This window comes from Myripristis murdjan, chromosome 21 (genome assembly GCF_902150065.1).
Source record: "Myripristis murdjan chromosome 21, fMyrMur1.1, whole genome shotgun sequence".
NCBI lineage: Eukaryota > Metazoa > Chordata > Actinopteri > Holocentriformes > Holocentridae > Myripristis > Myripristis murdjan.
In genome coordinates this window covers 11195149-11213737 of record NC_044000.1, presented here as the reverse complement: position 1 = coordinate 11213737, position 18589 = coordinate 11195149, and the positions used below count along the sequence as shown (strand labels likewise).

Below are 18589 nucleotides of genomic sequence, written 5' to 3'. Positions count from 1 at the left end.
ATATTTCCCCACCAGGGAATTTTTCTGTGGAGCTAAGCGAGACTCTTAGCCAGCTAAGCTGGCTCCTGTTAGGTAAAGATACAACCCATGCATTTGGGTTAAACAATGTTTTTAGTCAAGTCTGACTTTTATCTGCTCATTTTGAGATATTGTCCGCATTGGAATAATTGTGGCTTATTAACTTTTAAATCAAAGCATAAAAAGTTACTTTCACACTCCCACTTAGTCAGCATGTTTTCTTTTTTTAAAATGCTAACATGAATTTGGTAGGCAATTACTCTCATATCACCCTGGTTCTCTCTGGGTTCTTCTTCTAAACTACCTCTTAAGGTGCTGGCAACAAAAAAGTGATTTTCTTCAGATTCTTCAGCATTCCCTTATATTTGATTGTCCCAGTTTGTTGATAATAACTGTGTCAGTGCCACCATTAAGAAGCGAGGACAAGAATTAATTATACTGGAAGTTGTTCTGTGTAATGAACTGGATCATGAGCTGAGTGTATTGTTATGATCCTAATAGCTTCTAGTTGGCATTTGTGCCTGCTATTCAAAATCTCATTCCAAAATTATATATGCACCACTTACAAAAAAAATCCACTTGGTCTTGACAAAGATCAAAAGAAAAAAAGAAAAACACTAAATCCTTAGTTACCAAAATGAAAACGATTTCATAGATCTATATTTTGCAATTTCAAATCATAAACTTTATACATGTCATTTCTATGAAGCTATAAAATAATACTAATTTCAGATGTATAAAGCAAACAGCCCATTTCACTCAACAATATCTTACTAAACATTGTCACTCCACTGCATGTGGCTGTGTGGTGACATCACAGCATACTCACATGTGGCAGCAGATGAAGGAGGGCATCGCCGCTCAGTGTGCCCACTGCCAAGGCCACAAGAAAGGTGAGCAGGAACTTGAAGCAGGACTGGTTGAGGATGGGCACGAGCACCACACCCAGCAGGGACAGCAGGCTGATGATGGTGATGGATACGAAGCCCCACACCCATACCCACACTGGGGAAAGGGAGACAGAGAGACTTTACTTAACCCAAGAGTCTCGCAGAGATACATCAATGGGAGGCAGGGGGCTGCAGTGATTAGTGAGACTACTGTTAAAGAAGAGGACACAGGTTCAAACCCCTATTTAGGCAATCATCTACCCTGCTGAATACACTGAATCACTAATAGCCCCAGGGGCCTTGATATGTTGCTGTTGAGCTTCCTGTGGAGAGAATGCAAGCAAAGAGACAATTTCCCTACAGCAAGTATTTCACATTCATACAGCTTTACATGTTGCTGTGGCTCTTAAATTTATAAATGAATGCTTTTTTTTTTAAAGGCTCTTCAAAATGATGTCTGATTGAATGCCAAAGTGGCTTGTAGCAACAACAAACTTAAGAGCCACAGCTTTACCAGCATCTGACTGGTAGCTGGAGTTTTTTTTTTTTTTTTTTTCCCATCCTATTCACATGTAAAGTCAATGATCCTCTAGAGGTATTCAATCTATGTGTCCTTGTGATGACACAAGGCCCAAAGCAAGACATGTAAAGTGACATTTCAGCAGAATTGCACTCGGCTCATTTTTCATTCAAAGACTGCAGACAGGAGACATGAAGCAGAAAAGAAAAAAAAAGTCAGAAAGGTACACTATCATTTAAATTGTCAGTTCACTTGTCACTGGAGGACGCATGTTTCAAAACAGTGTAAGACCAAAGGAGAAAAAGTTTATAGTTCACTCGCTACAGAGGACAAAATGTTTAATGTAGTATGAAATTCAATGTCACACCAAAGCTGGTAGTGTGTTTGCTAAACTGATGCTGGGCTAAGACAGAGAGAGTGCTTGTAATGTGTATCTTACAGCCAATTGACTTCAGCGGGGCCTTTCAGGAGCACCATTTGAACATGCCGCTGTAAACTCAATTGGTACTCTGGGATTACAGTGCTAACTTGCCTCTGCTGGGGCTGGCATACCTATTTCTCTTTTTTAATTACAGAAAACCTGTAAATCTTGTCAATGACATTTGTTTTTGGAAGCCTGTCCTTAAAAATATTTGAGAGGCAATGCTGTGCCTCAGAGTTTATTACTTGGTTAGTAATGCTTACAGTCCAGGATCTTTGATCATGAGGAATGAAGAGGCTACTCACATTACCCTCTTCGTGCCGTGCTCACGCATGTTTGACCCTAAAATCCGGATTATTTGACTAGTGTGAGCGCTCCGTTCCGTGCTTGAATACAGTACACTTCCCCTGCTCTGGCACGGTAGGAGGGTGTGTGCTTCAGTGCGGTTCGGGTGCTCATGCACGTGCACATGCACCATCGCGCATGCTGCGTGCACGTGGACATGTGACCGTCCCTCCCCGTTTCCTCCTGCCTCCACAAAATCGTTTAATGCACGCAGCGCGATTAACTGCGAGTCGCCGCACTGTGCAATCAATAATCAACCATGTTGTCTGTCGTTGTCCATTGTGCTGCTGCAACCGCATATAAACAAAAGTCGATTTATAATAATGTCGGGCCATGCGCATGTCGTATTTCAACGTGATGATGTGCGTATCGGGGGCAGAGCGCATTTGGGCTTTGGGTAATGTGAGTGCAGGACAGCAGGGGACTGGGGAGGGGGGCATTTTTGCTTTAGCACGATGCGGTGCAACTGGCCTTAATGTGAGTAGGCCCGAAGCCTTTAGAGGTCTCTTCTTATCTATGCTGATCGTTTTTTTGTTGTTGTTTGTTTGTTTGTTTTTTTGTTGGCTTGTTTGTTTTGCTTTGCTTTTTGTAGCATGCAGCAGTAGCTGATTTTAGTGGCTCCATGTGACTTCTTTTAACACTTGCTCTGCTATCCCGGGGTCAAGGGGTAATTTGGTGACAAGATGATAATATTTGGAATTTATTTGACCCTTTAAATGTTGGTACATTTAAAGGGTCTTTATTACATTATTAAGAAAGTTATGGTGCACGTACCATCAGGTTCTCTTTTTTGGCATGGCTTTGCTTCACATGCACACAGTTGTATTAATATCTGAGAAGTGGCCATTACAACCATACTTTTCCTTAGGGGAACTAGGGAGTAAAGGAACATACCAATGATTTCGGCCCATATTACAGTACACTAAACATGCAAAATCACCGGTATGGTCCTTTAAAGTACAATGCTCAAAGACACATGGATGGCAGTTATGAGAGGAAAGGTCATTGTCCATTCAGTATTCCCATGAATGTTCCCAGTCAGTCCAGGTATTTGAATGTGTGCTGATAAAGCATCATTCAGCTTACCAAGAGAATCAACGCTAACACTTAGCCAGCGGAAAAAAATGAATAAATACATAATATCACTGAGGGAAATCACACTGGCTGACGTGTGTCGTTTCCTCATCTAATCAATCCCTCATGGTGTAGCTTGTGAAGAAGCAATCTGGAAAGTGGCTTATATTTGCCAGAGTGGTCGTAGAGAGATGGAATCAAGCTGTTCTTGTCCCATTAAGCAGCTGCGAGATTAAAAATGATCACAAAAAAAAAATAAAATCTACAGGCCGCTAGTCTGTTCAGCAAACAGCAGGCTGGAGTTCCTCCTGGGAAAACATCCTAACGAAAGAGGCAGAGCCTGATGCATAAATGCTAATTACACCGCCATGAGCGGTTAGAAAGTCTGCCGGCTAACCCTGACTTGGTGACAGGTTAACATGTGTCCTAAGCGGCCACAACAAAAAGCAGGTAATGTGACATGGTCATGTACATCTCCCCAGCAAAAACCATGTTCAAACAAGCTTTCACTCCAATGGAAAGCTTGAGTTTTAGGAAGGACAAAAAGCTGCACCAGAACCTCTTAACTGTTGTTGAAATGACTGAGAATTGATTTCCTTATATGCGTAAATAAAATTTGTGAAGCACTCAATGACAGACACAGACAGGAGAAAGAAGACAAAGAATAGCTATTATTAGTGTGCAAGATTGTGTGAATTGAACACTATGCTGTCCTCTTAAAAATCCATTTTCACAGGATGACGCCTATACAAAGACCCTATCCATCTCTATTTGGTTAAGAGAAGACCATGATGGGTATTGGGGATATGAGAGAGAGGATCCAAAGTGCAGACCCAGGTTTACTCCTTTTTATCCTGATCAGATTGTTTAATGACCTGCACAGAAAACATCTGATGGTGAGAGGTCAGCACATACTCTACATTTCACAGGACAGAAAAAAACAACAACCCAGAACCTCTTCGTCTGAAATAGAGAGGAGGGTGACATAGGTCACATAGGTATGCAAACAAGAGTCTTAGATACGAAAGCAGATCTGCTGACCAAATCCATGTTTACGGTCAGTCACTTCTCCAATCAAAAAGCCCCAATTCATCGGCTGCACATATTTTGGAGAAAGTGTCATCACTAGCAAGGACAAAGTGAATTGCCAAAGTGAATTCATTTTCTCATCACTGTATTGTTAGCACAATCTTTCAGTGTGTCTTATAAAAGTAAGTGTGTTACAGCTGAGTGCTTTCTTATTTGTCGCACCACGTAGAACACCCTGTAACCCTGAGAGGCAACTGTAAATCAGCCAGACAGTACATCACCACAGGTCCTTCACACTTACGTAGCTCATCTACTTCTCTATCTCATTACCCCTACTCGAGTGTGGTTTGTGTGCATGCGTGTGCGTGTGTGTGTGTGTGTTTGTGTGGAGGGGCAGTGATAAGGGAGCAGGAAAGAGGAGACCCACTGGTCTGTATCCTCTCTCCAATTATATGTCTCCTGTGAGCCATGGCTCAGAAAAATGGCCCAGGGTGTCGCTTAGGCTCCTCTAATTGGCAGGGTGCAAAAAGAAGGGGGAGAGGGAACCAGAAAGAAACAGACTGCAATTTTCTGAGCTCCCCCATGGATGTCGGCGGGAGGTAAATGAGAGGTAGCTCCTCAGTGTGTGGCGCGCCCATGGTTGTGTCTTGGCGCACCGTGGCAGAGCATCGAGCGCCTCCAGTTCTCCACTAATGAGAAATCATTCCTGCCCTTTTGGCTTTTTCATGCTGTCCCCCTCATTGTCATCAGCATTTTTACGTCTGTCTTCAGTGACAGCACACTGCTGCCTGAAGCACATGTGATGCAGGTATCTCTGGAGGGGGGTGTGTGTGTTTAATAATTACAGCTTTTAGAGGGCGTATAGTTGGAAATTTGCTTTATTCTCATGTTGAAACTTAAATGCCCGCTCATTTGACAGCATTATTCAATCCTTGGTTCCAAACTTTGGGGTCAAATCTGTTAATGAGCAGGACTGTGGAGTGATATAAAACCGAACATCCCAATCAATTTTATCCTGCTCCATGTACTTTTTGGCATTTAATTTGGTAGGATAAAAGAACACCAAGTATAACTACAAAAATAAAATTGAAACAGCTGCTGGATGCTTTCATTAAAAATAGTATAGCGCATACAGTGCATGTTTACTGTCAGATGTTAACCCAGTGGGAATCAAACCCATGTAGTGGCAAAGGGCTGAGTGTAGGAAAAACATAAAAGTACAGGATTTATATTCTCTTCTTCAGCACTTACATTGCCATGATCCAAACTTTTAGAATACCTTTTTTCTGAATACTGGTAAAGGCTTAAATTTTCATAACCCTGGCATAGACCGGACAACTTTTGCATATTTAATGGATGATTTTATCTTACTTATTACCTTGCTTCCCTGCCAATTTTATTTTATTTTTTTTTTTTTTGCCTTTTTCAATACCCTGCTGCCAAGTCCTCTTTTGTCTGCTGATTTGGATTGCTGTTTGCCTGCTTACCTGTTGAAGACTGTACTTCTGCCTATTCAACACGCATAAAATATTTTGCTTAAACCTACCTGCTACATCTACCTGTTTGATTCTGCGTCCAGCCTCAGTGTTTCCTTCTGTGTTTCCTTGTTTTGAGTGACAAAGTTTCTAAAGGAACCATAAATGTGCTTGCACGTTGTGCCAAAAGTGTGGCCATATGCCAAACCACCTCTCTTTTGCTATATTGATCGTAGATGGTGATGGATTGTATATAAAATATTTTGCTAAATTGTTGCTATTGTGTTCTGGGTGGTTGCTAGGGTGTTGCTATGAGGTTGCAATGTTTTTTGTGATGGTTGCTAGGGTGTTGAGGGTGGCTGCTGAGGAGTTTCAAGGCAGTTGCTAGGGTGTTCTGAGTGGTTGACAGGGTACTGCTAGGCAGTTCATGACGGCTGCTAAGACATTGCTAGGTGGTTACTATGGTGTTCCTGATGGTTGCTAAGGCATTACCAGGCGGTTGTTATGGTGTCTGGGGGTGTTGCTAAGCAGTTGCTAAGGTGTTTTGGGTGGTTGCTAGGGCATTGCTAGGCGGTTGCTATGGTGTTCCTGATGGTTGCTAAGGTGTTGCCAAGCAGTTGCAATGGTGTCTGGGCCTGTTGCTATGCAGTTGCTATAGTGTTCTGAGGGGTTGCTAGGGCGACGTTATGTGGCTTCTGAGGTGTTCCTGATGGTTGCTAAGGTGTTGCTAGGCAACTGCTATGATATTTGGGGTGGTTGCTACGTACTTGTTAAGGTGTGTGGGGTGACTGCTGGGATGTACTGGCAGCAGTGCTAGGGGCCACTGAGACAGAGACAGGGAGACATACAGAGCCGCATGTGTTGCTCTGGTATAAAAAATGCTACTTTATGACCATTTAAACCACCAGCTTCTGGTGCTAGAGACAGTGGTGTGCAACACAACTGGTTTGCTGTCTACAACTAGCCCAAAACCATCAGTGTTAGGACCTCTGAGCCTTTCTCCCTCTAGCTATAAAAGTTAACAATTTTACAACGCTCTATTCATTGGGATTTTTTTTTCTGTGCCCATACACAATTCAATTTGTACTGGTGAGTATTAACTGCTGCTATGAAGAGAGGCAAATCAAAGAACAGTTTGGTCACGTTCCCACATTAGCACCATACTGTGTAAAATGACTATGAGGAAAGATGGGATAAGCTATAGTGGGAACACTCAGGGGAATAGGGGTAAATTTTCTGTTTCACTTCAATTATCACAACTATAAAATTAAGCTTGCTTACCTCCAATAAAAAAAATTCTATTAATGAATAATAAAGGCTGTCTGCCATTTATCCCCAAGAGAGGAGCTGTAGGTTATGTACCCTGATAACACTGTATTATGCAGCCACTTGTTTATGATTGCCTTGTGGTTACTTGCTTCTTAGGATAGTTGTTTCTATGGCTGATAGCAAAAGATGAACGATAGCTTATAGCTTATCTCTTCCTCTGTGACAGACCAATCTGTTTCACTGAGCATGTTAGTTTAAAAAATTTTTTAATGTGTATTATAATTTTGTCTTTTCATTATACCAACCTCTGCCATTTGGTTATTAAACACATAATGTGTGCCAGAAGCTATGCAAATAAAATTACTGGTATTCTTTTGTTCACCAATATTAACGAACTATCTGAGGCATAGCTTAAGAGTCACATAGAGTATGTGAATCTATAGATTGAATATTATTCCCCTTTATTTAGGTTTTGATTACAGGAAAAAATGACTTGCCAAACAGCATAGGATATATTAAAATAAATACAATACAGCGCTGACTGTTATCCAACTGTAATTGTTTACTGATGGGTATAAAAGGGCTGTGATTTGATCTAATGTGTAAATAAAACCCACTGTGTGGTTGCACTGCCAAAACACCAGTGATAAGACAAACAACGTGTCAATAGCTTAATCAAGACTAGAGAATATTTCAGCTTGGTATTCATGTTACTTTGTTCTGAACTGCCTAGATCCTTTGTTGCGACCCATTTGAAATTGTCCTGCTGTGTGTGGGGTCAAACAACATGGTAGGGCTGGACAATGAATCAAAATATCTTTTAAATCGCAATATGGCTGAGTGCAGTATCAAAATCACAGGAGCTATAATTTTCTTTTTCTTTCTTTTTTTTTTTTGTTTGGATAAAGGTAAAATGTGTTACAAAAAATTTGTAAATTGTAAATAAAGTATTATTGTGCTACAGAGATGCCCTGGCCTACAAATCCTATTTTTAAGATGTTAGAAAGATGTTTTTTTTTTAATTACAGGGTTTCCGCTACATGTAATTGATCGTGGCGCACCGCCACGGCTAAATAAAAGCCGCCACGGCTTGGGAATGATGATTTTTTTTTTTTTTTTTTCGGGTGTTAACACAATTTAAAGTATATTGTATGAATGACCTGTGAAAACGACCCTACATACACACATAGCATATATTTGCGCACATATACTTACTATGATCAGAGTTTTAAATGATAAATTAAATATCACGACATGTTACACTACGCCGCAATTAATTTTATTTTGAAAACGCACCGGAGTTATCATCCACCTGCTTTGTCCTACTGCTGCACGCTCAAGAGTGGAGGCGATAAAAAGCAGAGGGAGAGAAAAGGGCGAGAGCAAGGTACCTAAGCAAGATTAAGTTTAATCCATTTTTTGTTCAAGCCTGTGAAAACGACCCTAATGTTATTAATGTTAACATTGCAATGTTAACATTGGGACCATCCAACCTCAGCACCACAGTTTCAAAAAATCCTGGAGGAAACCCTGAATTATGATACAAAAATGATCATTTCTACTAAATTTGCAAATTATATCGCACTTGCAGTATCTGTTAAGTTTATCATAATATGACAATATATTTTTTTCCATATTGTTCAGCCCTGATACACAGAGCAAGACACTTAACTAAAAAAACCCATATTTACACACCTTTGCCTTTCATCGAGTTTTTTGGCACAGAAAAATACACCCTTATCAGAGTTGAGGAACTCCACTTAGTGACATTCCCTCTGAAACTAACTACTGCTTGTTCCATTTCACATTTACAAAAGGCACTAGATCTATACGGTACTCGCCACTTACCAGAGTTGACTGGCTCCAAGGCTTCCTGCTCCACATCCATTTCATGGTGGTGTCGGATGCAGACACGGCTGTCTATCTGGTAGAGCAGGGCAGGGCACAGATAGGTAAACTGGCTTGGGGAGATGAGCGAGTCAGGATTCAGACCGTAGTAGTTGAGGAGCTCCGTCAGGTTTAGACACTGGGAGCAGAAGCAGAGAGTATGAATGGAGAACACTCATCACAATATATTATAATGATGAATCTCACTGTCCTCGTAATGCATTGAAAGCACATGCCAGTTAATCCTAATAGGAATGTGCAATTTGTATTTTTTTTTCAGCCAATAACTGATGATTACCTGCTACTCAAGGCCATTTTCTAGTGAAGTATATCAAAAAACTTAATATACATAACTTAGGTTTTATAGAACATTTTGCCTATTTGCATACTCACTGGACTAATGCCAGAAGTCCATATGTCCATAGTAAAACGTATTTCACTTACGTTGGTATTGATCAGACTATCAATGTGTGCTTTACTGAAGAATAAATGATATGCTGCCTATTTTCTCAAAATATTTTTGGACTAAAACACCTAAAATTTCTTAATCCAACTAACCCTACATCAGGATTTCCCGTCCCATTCAGCCCAACTTAAAGTCACAATGAGAGGGACTGTGGATAATTCCCTCACGCAAAATCTGCAGGATTGCGGACTTGGGAAAACTGTTCATAAAGGGCCCAAAAAGTCTGCTAGAGAGTCTGCACACACTGACTGGTTCCACAGTGGGACAGCCCTGAACCCTCATGGAAATGGAAGAAGCACCTAAAAGTCTGAGAGTATATAAGGGCACACATCAAGATTGGGCAAATGTATCCTGAGACGTCCTACCTCTTCATGCCGGTGCAACAGGCCCCCTGGATGCGCAGGCAACACGGGGGCTGGCACGGTGGAAGTGACACCCGCTCCTGGTGCTTCTCTCTTATTTTTATGGGAATGGGTGTGCGAATGTCCATGATCATGGTCATGGGCATCACTGTCTTCTTCCACGGACAAAGGTGTGAGAGGAGAAGGGGTTCTGTTTCGCCCTCGCTGCCCCCTGCCCCTGGATGGTTTTCTCAGCCTCTTGGGCCTGCTATCTGTGGGGTCTGTAGGGGTGGCAGAGGGCTTGGTGCTAAAAACAGCTGAGGGTGGAGTAGCTGATGCCCTTGAAGTGGCCGCCTCTGACTGCTGCTCATGGGGTGCCTGTGACTGCTCTTCTTGAGCCAAGGGTGGCTGCTCCTGGTGGGTGGGGGGAATGTCTGTGCTCATTTGTGTTTGAGGATGCTTGTGGTCATGGTCATGACCATTGTGGTTATGATGACTGTGGTCATGGCCAACATGAGGTTGAGAAGAGAGGTCCTCATTGTGGGCAGGAAGCTGGTCCTGCTTATGTTTGTGCTCTTTTTGAGGTGCATGATCCTGGTTGTGGTCATGATCATGATTGTGATCATGTGTGTGGTCACTGTCCTGTGCCTGTCCATTAGTTTGTTTATAGTTATTGTCCTTTAACTTGACATCATCATGATCATGTATATGATCATGCTCCATTGGTGGACCAGCAGTTGGACTGACAACAGTAGTCTGCTGGCTGCAGCGTGTGGGGCTTTGTTCTGTGTGTGTGTGGTGGGAACCGGGCCTCAGGTGTGGGTGTCTGTGGCTGTGGCCATGCCCATGGCTGTGGCCTTCATTGGTGTGTGAATGTGAATGAAGTCCCTCCTGCACATCAAGCAGGTCAAGGTGGGCTACATGGTCATGGCCCAAATCCTCATGTTCTATGCCTACCACCTTCACCTTGCCCAGGCCCAGGCTGAGCAGCAGACTCTGAAAGCCCTGGAAGTCCAGACGGTTCTTCTGGCCATAACGACTAAACAGCTGTTGGATGTAGAAATGCTGCTCGACCTCTAGCACATCTCCTTGTGGGCTTTTGGACCCTGGGGACGGAGTGGCTCCTCTCATGTATGGTGCCTGGGAAATCTGCAAGTCGCTGTGGGCAAGGTTGTGGTCGCCATGGTGATGTCCGCTGTGCTTATGGTGCCCTTGTCCATGGCAGTGGCTGCACTGATGGAAGAGCAAGGTGAGCACACAAAGGAAGCAGAACTTGGTGTGCACGTGGACTCGCATTGTCCCCTCACCTCTGGCCTCCTGTCAAAAAGGAAACAAATTATGAATAAAATACAATAATAATAATAATAATTAAATAAAATGATTATGTACAATGTTGAAATATGAATCACTTTTTCACAAAGTGACTGATATAGAGGTATTTCATTTGGTAGCAATGGTGCACTGACATACTGACATAGGAGAGCATGTAGCAAACAATACTGATCCATCAAAGGGTCAGCAGTATCTCACATACAATTAAAGAGAGTCTACAAATTAGCCTGCACATTATGGTAAAAATCTAAGCATCATCTAACTGCAACAGAACTAACAAAATTAACAACTGGAACAGGGACCCCTCTGAAACAATGAATGTTCCACTGAGAATTGTGCTTATTTTTCCCCCATCCTTAAAAGCCAGAAGCAGGAATGCCATTCCAGTCAAATGATCCTCATAAGATCCCCTGAGAAGCCTGTGGGTGGTAAGAGTAGGGGAGAGTGAAGAGATGGGAGAAAGAAGTTTAGGGAGGTCAAGAAGAAAAATACTGCTTGGTAATGGTACTGCAGTACTGAGCAGAGACCAGGCCTGTGATAGAAAGCAGCACAGTACAATTATTTTGTTACTGTACCTAAGTAAGTTTTTAAGGTGTCAATATGTAAGTATATTTCATTTTGGATGCTTTGACCTTAACTCCACTACATTTCTGTCAGATTGCTATATTTTCTTTTTAGGGATTTTTGCCCCTCCAAAATAAACCAAAATAGCATTGTTCTACCAGGCGCTCTAATATATATGCATCAAAGGAAGTTAAAAATCATCAAAACCACTGAACCAATCAGATCAGTTATTTAAAGAGAGAAAATGTTTTTAGGATTACTGCATTACTGTACAAATAGTCAACTATAAACTACATGGATTACTGCTCCTTTCTTAACTGTTCAACTCCAACACAACAGCTTAACCCAGTCATAGTCTTATTGCACATTGTGACAGCTCTTGAATTCAATTCCCCACCAGCATGTGACATATAGACCAACTAAAGCAGATATCTGTACCACAATATCTGATATCACAGATAAAGAAAATAGCCAATAACTGAAAAGAACAACAGTTATTGAATGGTAAAAATCCAAAATCATTATTTACAGTCAAAAGGAGTTTCACAGGCCCACAGTTTAAAGGACAGGTGACCCCCCTCCTGACCTGAGCCCTAATCAGGAAGACAAAACAACTGTGAAAAATAAGCACTCTTTAGTAGGATCAAATTCCTATTTTATTCCCAATCATAAAAACAAAAGGCTAGAGAAAAACACTGGTTAGAATTAGTGATGCAAAAAGTTCCTATGAAATATATCCTAAATGTCTTGTTCAGCACTGTCATAACCAGCCCATTCACAGAGTGTTTCGGCAGTTCAATCACCTCCCTTTTGCACTGAATGCAAGCCCAACAAAGGTGATGAAGTTCCCCCTGAAGCTGGGAGGAGATACCTCCCAGTAAGTCATCATTTTGACCAGGCACCACAGCCATTCTCTCCTAGCTCCCTCCCGGGAACCATGATAAAACAGGCTTTCATGACAATTAAAAAAAAAAAAAAATTGAACTGTGATAAACCTGGTATCACCTGTTCTAACGCTGGTTTGTATTTTACTGTTTCAACAAATAAAATTTGACTGCAAGCCTTCCTGGTCATTGGGCGTGTGGCAGACTGCTCTCCTACTTCCCAACAGCAACAGCTGAGCAGATATATTACTTTGAAAAGAAATTATCCAAGTTTTCTGCAGATACTTGCTTACGATTTTCCTCAACACAGTCAGGCATTTACTGGTTTTCAGCCATAAAACCTCTACAAAGTCCTTTCTGAGAACAGAAAATTCACCACATACTCCCATCCCTTTTGATACTATCCACTGTCTGAATTTCCCACTCAGTCAATGCGCAAAAAAAAAAAAAAAAAATGTATGCTGAAATTAGGGTACATTTCATTAGGGTAACCCATCTTAGGGTTAACTTGTGCCCACCAACAATATTTCCTATTTTTTTTAATACTGCCTATAATTGGGGTGGCAAGGTCTTTTTGTTGGGCAGCCGTTGCCATAACATGCCATCCACTACATCTGCCATTATTGGTAAGTGAATTGCTCCAACACTAGCTAATGTCCAATAGCAAAAGAAGTGAGTTCTGTGCAGGTAGTGGTGTCTTGGCAAAAATCTTGAGTAATTTGACAGACAATTAAGTTATGTTTTGTTGTGTTTAATCTAAATTCAATCACAGATAACTGGCCAACTAAGTAACACAATTTGCATGGGCTGTTGTAACTGCAGGACACATGTTCTTACCTCCAAAACACAGACAGTGTGTTGGGAAGGATGTGTTTGATTTATTGTTCCTTGTTGCTTGTCAGATTTTTGGACAACCTATTCATTGACTCTACTGATGTTGTTTGTATTGAGCAAGTGTGAATGATAGGCCAGAAAGAGTAGTAGTTGCATTATGCACAGATAATGGGGGTCCTAATAAGCAAATAATTAAATAAATAAATAAGTGATTTCACTAAAATTCTTAATTTTACTAAAATTAACTATTTTATGGTACTCACACTGTTTTATTGAATCCATGGAGGCTTGAGGAGTGCCAGCAAGAACTTAAGTCTACTTTCACCACTGTTTACAAGAGATATTTAAGTAATTGGAGACATGAAGTAGACTCTTATTTATATTTTGTAACATTTAAAAATATTACTGATTTAAGATTTCTCGTCATTGATTCAACAGTACACTTCCTTGTAAACTGCAATGATTATAATTTCATATAAATTATGAATGGGAAACGCAAGATCTGTGATGGACTGGCAATCTGTCCAGGGTGTTTCCCCGCCTTCCACCCAATGAGTGCCGGGATAGGCTCCAGCACCCCGGCGACTCTAATTAGGATAAGCAGTTTGGAAAATGAGTGAATGAATATGCAAAATCATTCATTTGCAAAGATGCAGGCATACTACATGCTATATAAGAGCCTCCTGTTACCACAGCGGACGGAGTACATCAAATACTTTTACTTTTTAAACTGTAGATAATTATGAGCAAGTCCTTACATACTTAAGAAGAAATGCTCACGTGCCATTTTAATCTTTACTGGAATCATTTTGTGTTTGGGTGTTGTTTTACTTGAGTAAATAATTTGTGTACTATTTCTACCACTGGATGAGGCATACAATCACACACAAACAAACATGCCTCATTTGTATTTGGAAGCAAGCTTGTTACTGAGGTGTACGCTGTATCATAAGGGAATTGAACCATTGTAGTACAGACCACAGATAATGAAAACATGCTGATGCTGAAAACAACGCAGGTGATGAGTCCTCCTCACAGTCGTCAAGGGTGGCAACAACAGAAAGAGCACAGGCTTTTGGATGCAACACCACCAACAAAATTAAAGTTAAAAAAAAAAACTTTTATTCATTTTGTCAACCCGCAAGAAGCAAGAAGTGGCATTTACACAGTAAACTGTGCAGAGATTACCCTGTGAATGGATGTTTGGTATTACACACAGCCTAGGTTAAAAATTTAATAATTTAAAGTTGGGGACAAATGTCCAGTGTGTGGTAAATAACTTAACAAGAATTCAAAGTATACAAGAAAATCCACAAAATATTCATCCCACAATTTTTTTTTTTTTTTTAATTGGCAATTCAGCTCTTGTGAAACAGAGCCCTCATGTAATGTTTAAAGCCTTGATCACCATGAAGATGAGATCAGAGCTTAACAGATAATAAGTATCACCTCATTATGGACTTCCTCAGCCCAAAATAACGAGGTCAAGAGCTAGTGTAAAATGGTGTTTATTATCTCTATTTAAGAGTATCAGGGAAAGTGTTATCGTAGAAAGGGCTACTTTCTATCAAAAAAGCAGACAAGGAATATTAATTTGACTGTAATTTCTGCAAAACCTTACAGTGAATATAATGTGCAAGCTACTGTTAAAATACAGTGGGGTAGTGGAAATGCATTTGTTGGTTTGATTTAGGGAGGCTTACTCTGTCTCCAACTCATTCTAGTAACTACCGGAAACACAAAGTTAGGGCAAACAGGAGAAAAAGCAGCTGAAGGTGTAGAGTCTCATCTGAGGTCTGACAGTGGTTTAGTGACCAAGTAATTTACTCTTCTTTGAGGTACACAGACACAATGCTATATCCGTTTTGCTATAAACTGATCTTTTATTTACTTTGGAAAATACTGTACAAGGTAAACAGCCACAACAGAATCAACTGGTAAACTTTTACGAGTCATAAAGGTTATAAAACGCCATGTGCAATTCAGCACCGTTTTCAGGAACAGCAAACATCTCAAAAACCCGTCTAATAAAACCTACGAGACACAGCTGACTGCTTAAGAATGGCTCCATTCTCATTTCAAAAAACTGTAGAAATGAGGCTACTTACCACTGTGTGGCTTTCTTGAATGAGTGGTGTGTGAAACTGAGTTTGGTCAGGAAGTGTGTGATGTTGTTCTGGCTCTTGGTTAGGTGTGATTACAATCCTACTTCACGACTGCCGACAAGACAGTGTTTATAAACATGAGGCACCAGTGACCTATGAACCTCAAAGCAGATAGGAGGAAAACAGAAGCTATTTTAAAGAGCACACCCTATGACTAGCAGCAGAGCCTTCTGTGTTTAATGATTAGAGTCTTTGTTGTATGTATGAGGGGGACAAAAGAATCTTTATGTAGCATGAGAATTTATTTGTTTGTGTGATCTGGGAAAAAACATTAACTCATTTTAAATCATGCTGGTTCTTTTTTCTTTGAATTACGTTAATAAATTATTTACAAATTCATATTCGAAATAACAAAATCTAGTTAGCAATACTACAATATGCACTTCAGGACTGTTTTAATTAACAGGCCAACAAAGCATGTAGCACAGCACATTACTAAAACTAATCCCTCTGAGTTCAGGGTGACGTAATCACAGCTTGTTTTGTTGTTGCAGCTTGACAAAGAATCAACCGTATTCTGTACTGCATAGCATAACAGTTATCAGCAATATACACTGTGTATTTTAAATGCTGGACAGACTTAAGTGATGGAATCTAGTAATTATTGTGCAGAAATGCGCAGACACTTACGGAGTTCTTCAAATGATTTAGTATAATTTTTCTATAATAATGCAAAAGAGTTCCGCACAGAGCTGGACAATGTGGTAAAAAAAAAAAAAGAATCACTGTGATTAATCTTACAGATATTGCGAGTGCGATATAATTCACAGTTTTAGTTGGAGTAGTAATTTTTGCCAACTAATTTTTGGGTAGAATACTAGGCTTAGGTATTCTTTCAAATAATTTGAATAGACAATTGTATTTGCCAGTTGCCAACCCCTTTGCTTTGCTGAAGCATGTGCACTAATAACAGAGTCATATAACTGAGGCAGAGGAACCTGGTAGCTTACCGTAATACTTTTCCACCTTCTTGACCCCCAGTTCTGATGTTACTTGGATGTTTTTCTACTCTTCAGAAAAATTCATTCTGGATCTGCCAGGAGACAAAAAAAAAAAAAAAAAAATCATGAAAGTGGAAGTAAAATTCAGCTTTATTCATTAATATATTCTAATTTATCTAACATATATTTAGTTATTCCAAATACTCCAGTCTTACAACATTTAGCTATAATGTTTTACTTTAAGACAGTGACAGAACACATCTTCTCATCTGAAATTGCTCTGGAGGTCCTGCATTGCCCTTATGTTGTTTCTGTCCTTGCTAGAGGAGGGTGATAATGATAATTTCACACTGTCACTGATTTAGGTTTATCACTTTCACTATTTTTCTTTCACAGGAAAATCAAGGACATTGGGGTATATTATTGTAGTCTGACACCCATACATAATTCCCAATCACAAAATCCACTGCAGCATTTACACTGCTTGCTTTCATCCCACAGTTCAACCAAATCATGCAACTTGACAACTAAACTGAAAACTAAAAATTTACATTTCACTGACATGCATGCTGTCTTCAAGTAGAGATTTACCAATCCACTTTTTCACTTCCAATCCGATTGAACTACCTGAATTTGGATATATGCAGACAGAACTGTTTTTTTTTCCTTTTCTTTTTTCTTAATGATATTTTAATAATATCATTATAATTATTATTATTACTATAATCATTATTGTTGGTGGTGTGCTGTTGTTGTGTACAAGGTGTAATAAACCACACAGCACTTATTCGTCAACTGTAACTAGCTCAATCGGTTGCAGACTAAAAGACTTTTTACATGGGCAATGAAAACTGTCTCGCCTTCATTCATGTTCAATAGGTGAGTGGAGGAGCAGCATGGGGCGAACAATATGGGTGGGTGGAGAGGGACGCAGGCTCGTCCTTGTAACGTAGTCATGCTTGTACTCATACCTGCACACGGCCACCTGCCCACCCACCTCTTGAACAAAGTTGACGTTCATTTGACGGTGTGGCACTGAAATCACTCAGCTAGTTGGACAGTCAGCAGACACTAGGTGTGTTATGTTATGTCTCATCTAGCATCAAATGGTGAAATTCACCATTGAAAAAAGTCAGATCTGGAAGCCAGCGCAGGATGCTCTCCTGCTCCTGCTCCCATAACAAAACTAAACTGATGATCTCCCACACCTGTTTTATGGATCTCCTGCCCACAATCCACTACCAGATACAATGTTTACTTTGCTAGTAGGCAAATTTATACTTTTGTAACAGATTTTAGACATTTTTAAGGTACATGCTATTTGTGCTGCTTTTCTGCTGAAGTGCCACAGTTGTTATGGTTACAACAAGTGGACCCACAGGTCAGCCCAATGTAATTTATGCCTTCAAATGGGACATGGTGAGCACAGCAGAGCAGCATGGAGCTGCATGAAATTTTTATCATCTATCTAAAAAGCACTAAATGGTCCAGCACAAGGTCTGCCTGTCATCTAACTCATAGAATTCTGGGACACAAAAAGTTGCAAAATGAGTCAGCTGACCAAGAACCAAATGAACCTAAATGAAGAACAAAAAGGAAATTTGTGAAATTTTGTGAAGCATGCACAAAATCAAAGCAACATCAGTGGACAGCTCAACAACATAATGAGGTGGAGGCTGCAAGAGCATTCACAAGACTAATGTCACCAACTGGGAGATCCTTATAAAACTTTTCAATACCATGAATTATGTTCTGAAAAATGAGGAACCCTTTGCATCAACAACAGCTCTGATATGGTGCAACTGATATGTTACAGGACAGATCAGGCTCTATCAACGTTCATATTTGAAAGATAGAGAATGGATGAACAAGCAACCAATGACTTGCTGGATTCATGTTTGAGGAATCTGTGATGAAGCACCTTAAAACTTAGCGTGTGTATTTTTTTCACCTGATTCCATTTTCACAACAACAGGTGACCTGCGTGTGGAGGTGGCTTGTGGTTAACCAACATGGTCCAATACTGAAAAGCATTGAAAAGCATTTCAGGTACCATAACAGGCACTGAATTTTTGCATACACCCCTAATAATAACATGTTAAAGATTGTGTGTGTCTGTGTCCCGGCCTGACTT

At 40.4% G+C, this 18589-nt stretch overlaps 1 protein-coding gene across 4 annotated transcripts in view; it reads right to left on the bottom strand.

Moving 5' to 3' along the window:
• Positions 1-18589, bottom strand: part of slc39a10 (solute carrier family 39 member 10) — a 36536-nt gene that overhangs the window by 8505 nt on the left and 9442 nt on the right. For 2 of the 4 annotated variants that reach the window (XM_030080446.1, XM_030080447.1), the window contains exons 2-5: positions 16465-16519; positions 9760-11052; positions 8890-9067; positions 848-1023 (exon numbers count right to left, since the gene is read on the bottom strand). In XM_030080446.1, the coding sequence (XP_029936306.1) occupies positions 848-1023; positions 8890-9067; positions 9760-11031 (1626 nt within the window). In that variant the 5' untranslated portion in view covers positions 11032-11052; positions 16465-16519. Of the gene's footprint in view, positions 1-847; positions 1024-8889; positions 9068-9759; positions 11053-16464; positions 16548-18589 lie in introns of all 4 variants that reach the window. The other 2 variants (XM_030080445.1, XM_030080448.1) reach the window with 2 other exon arrangements.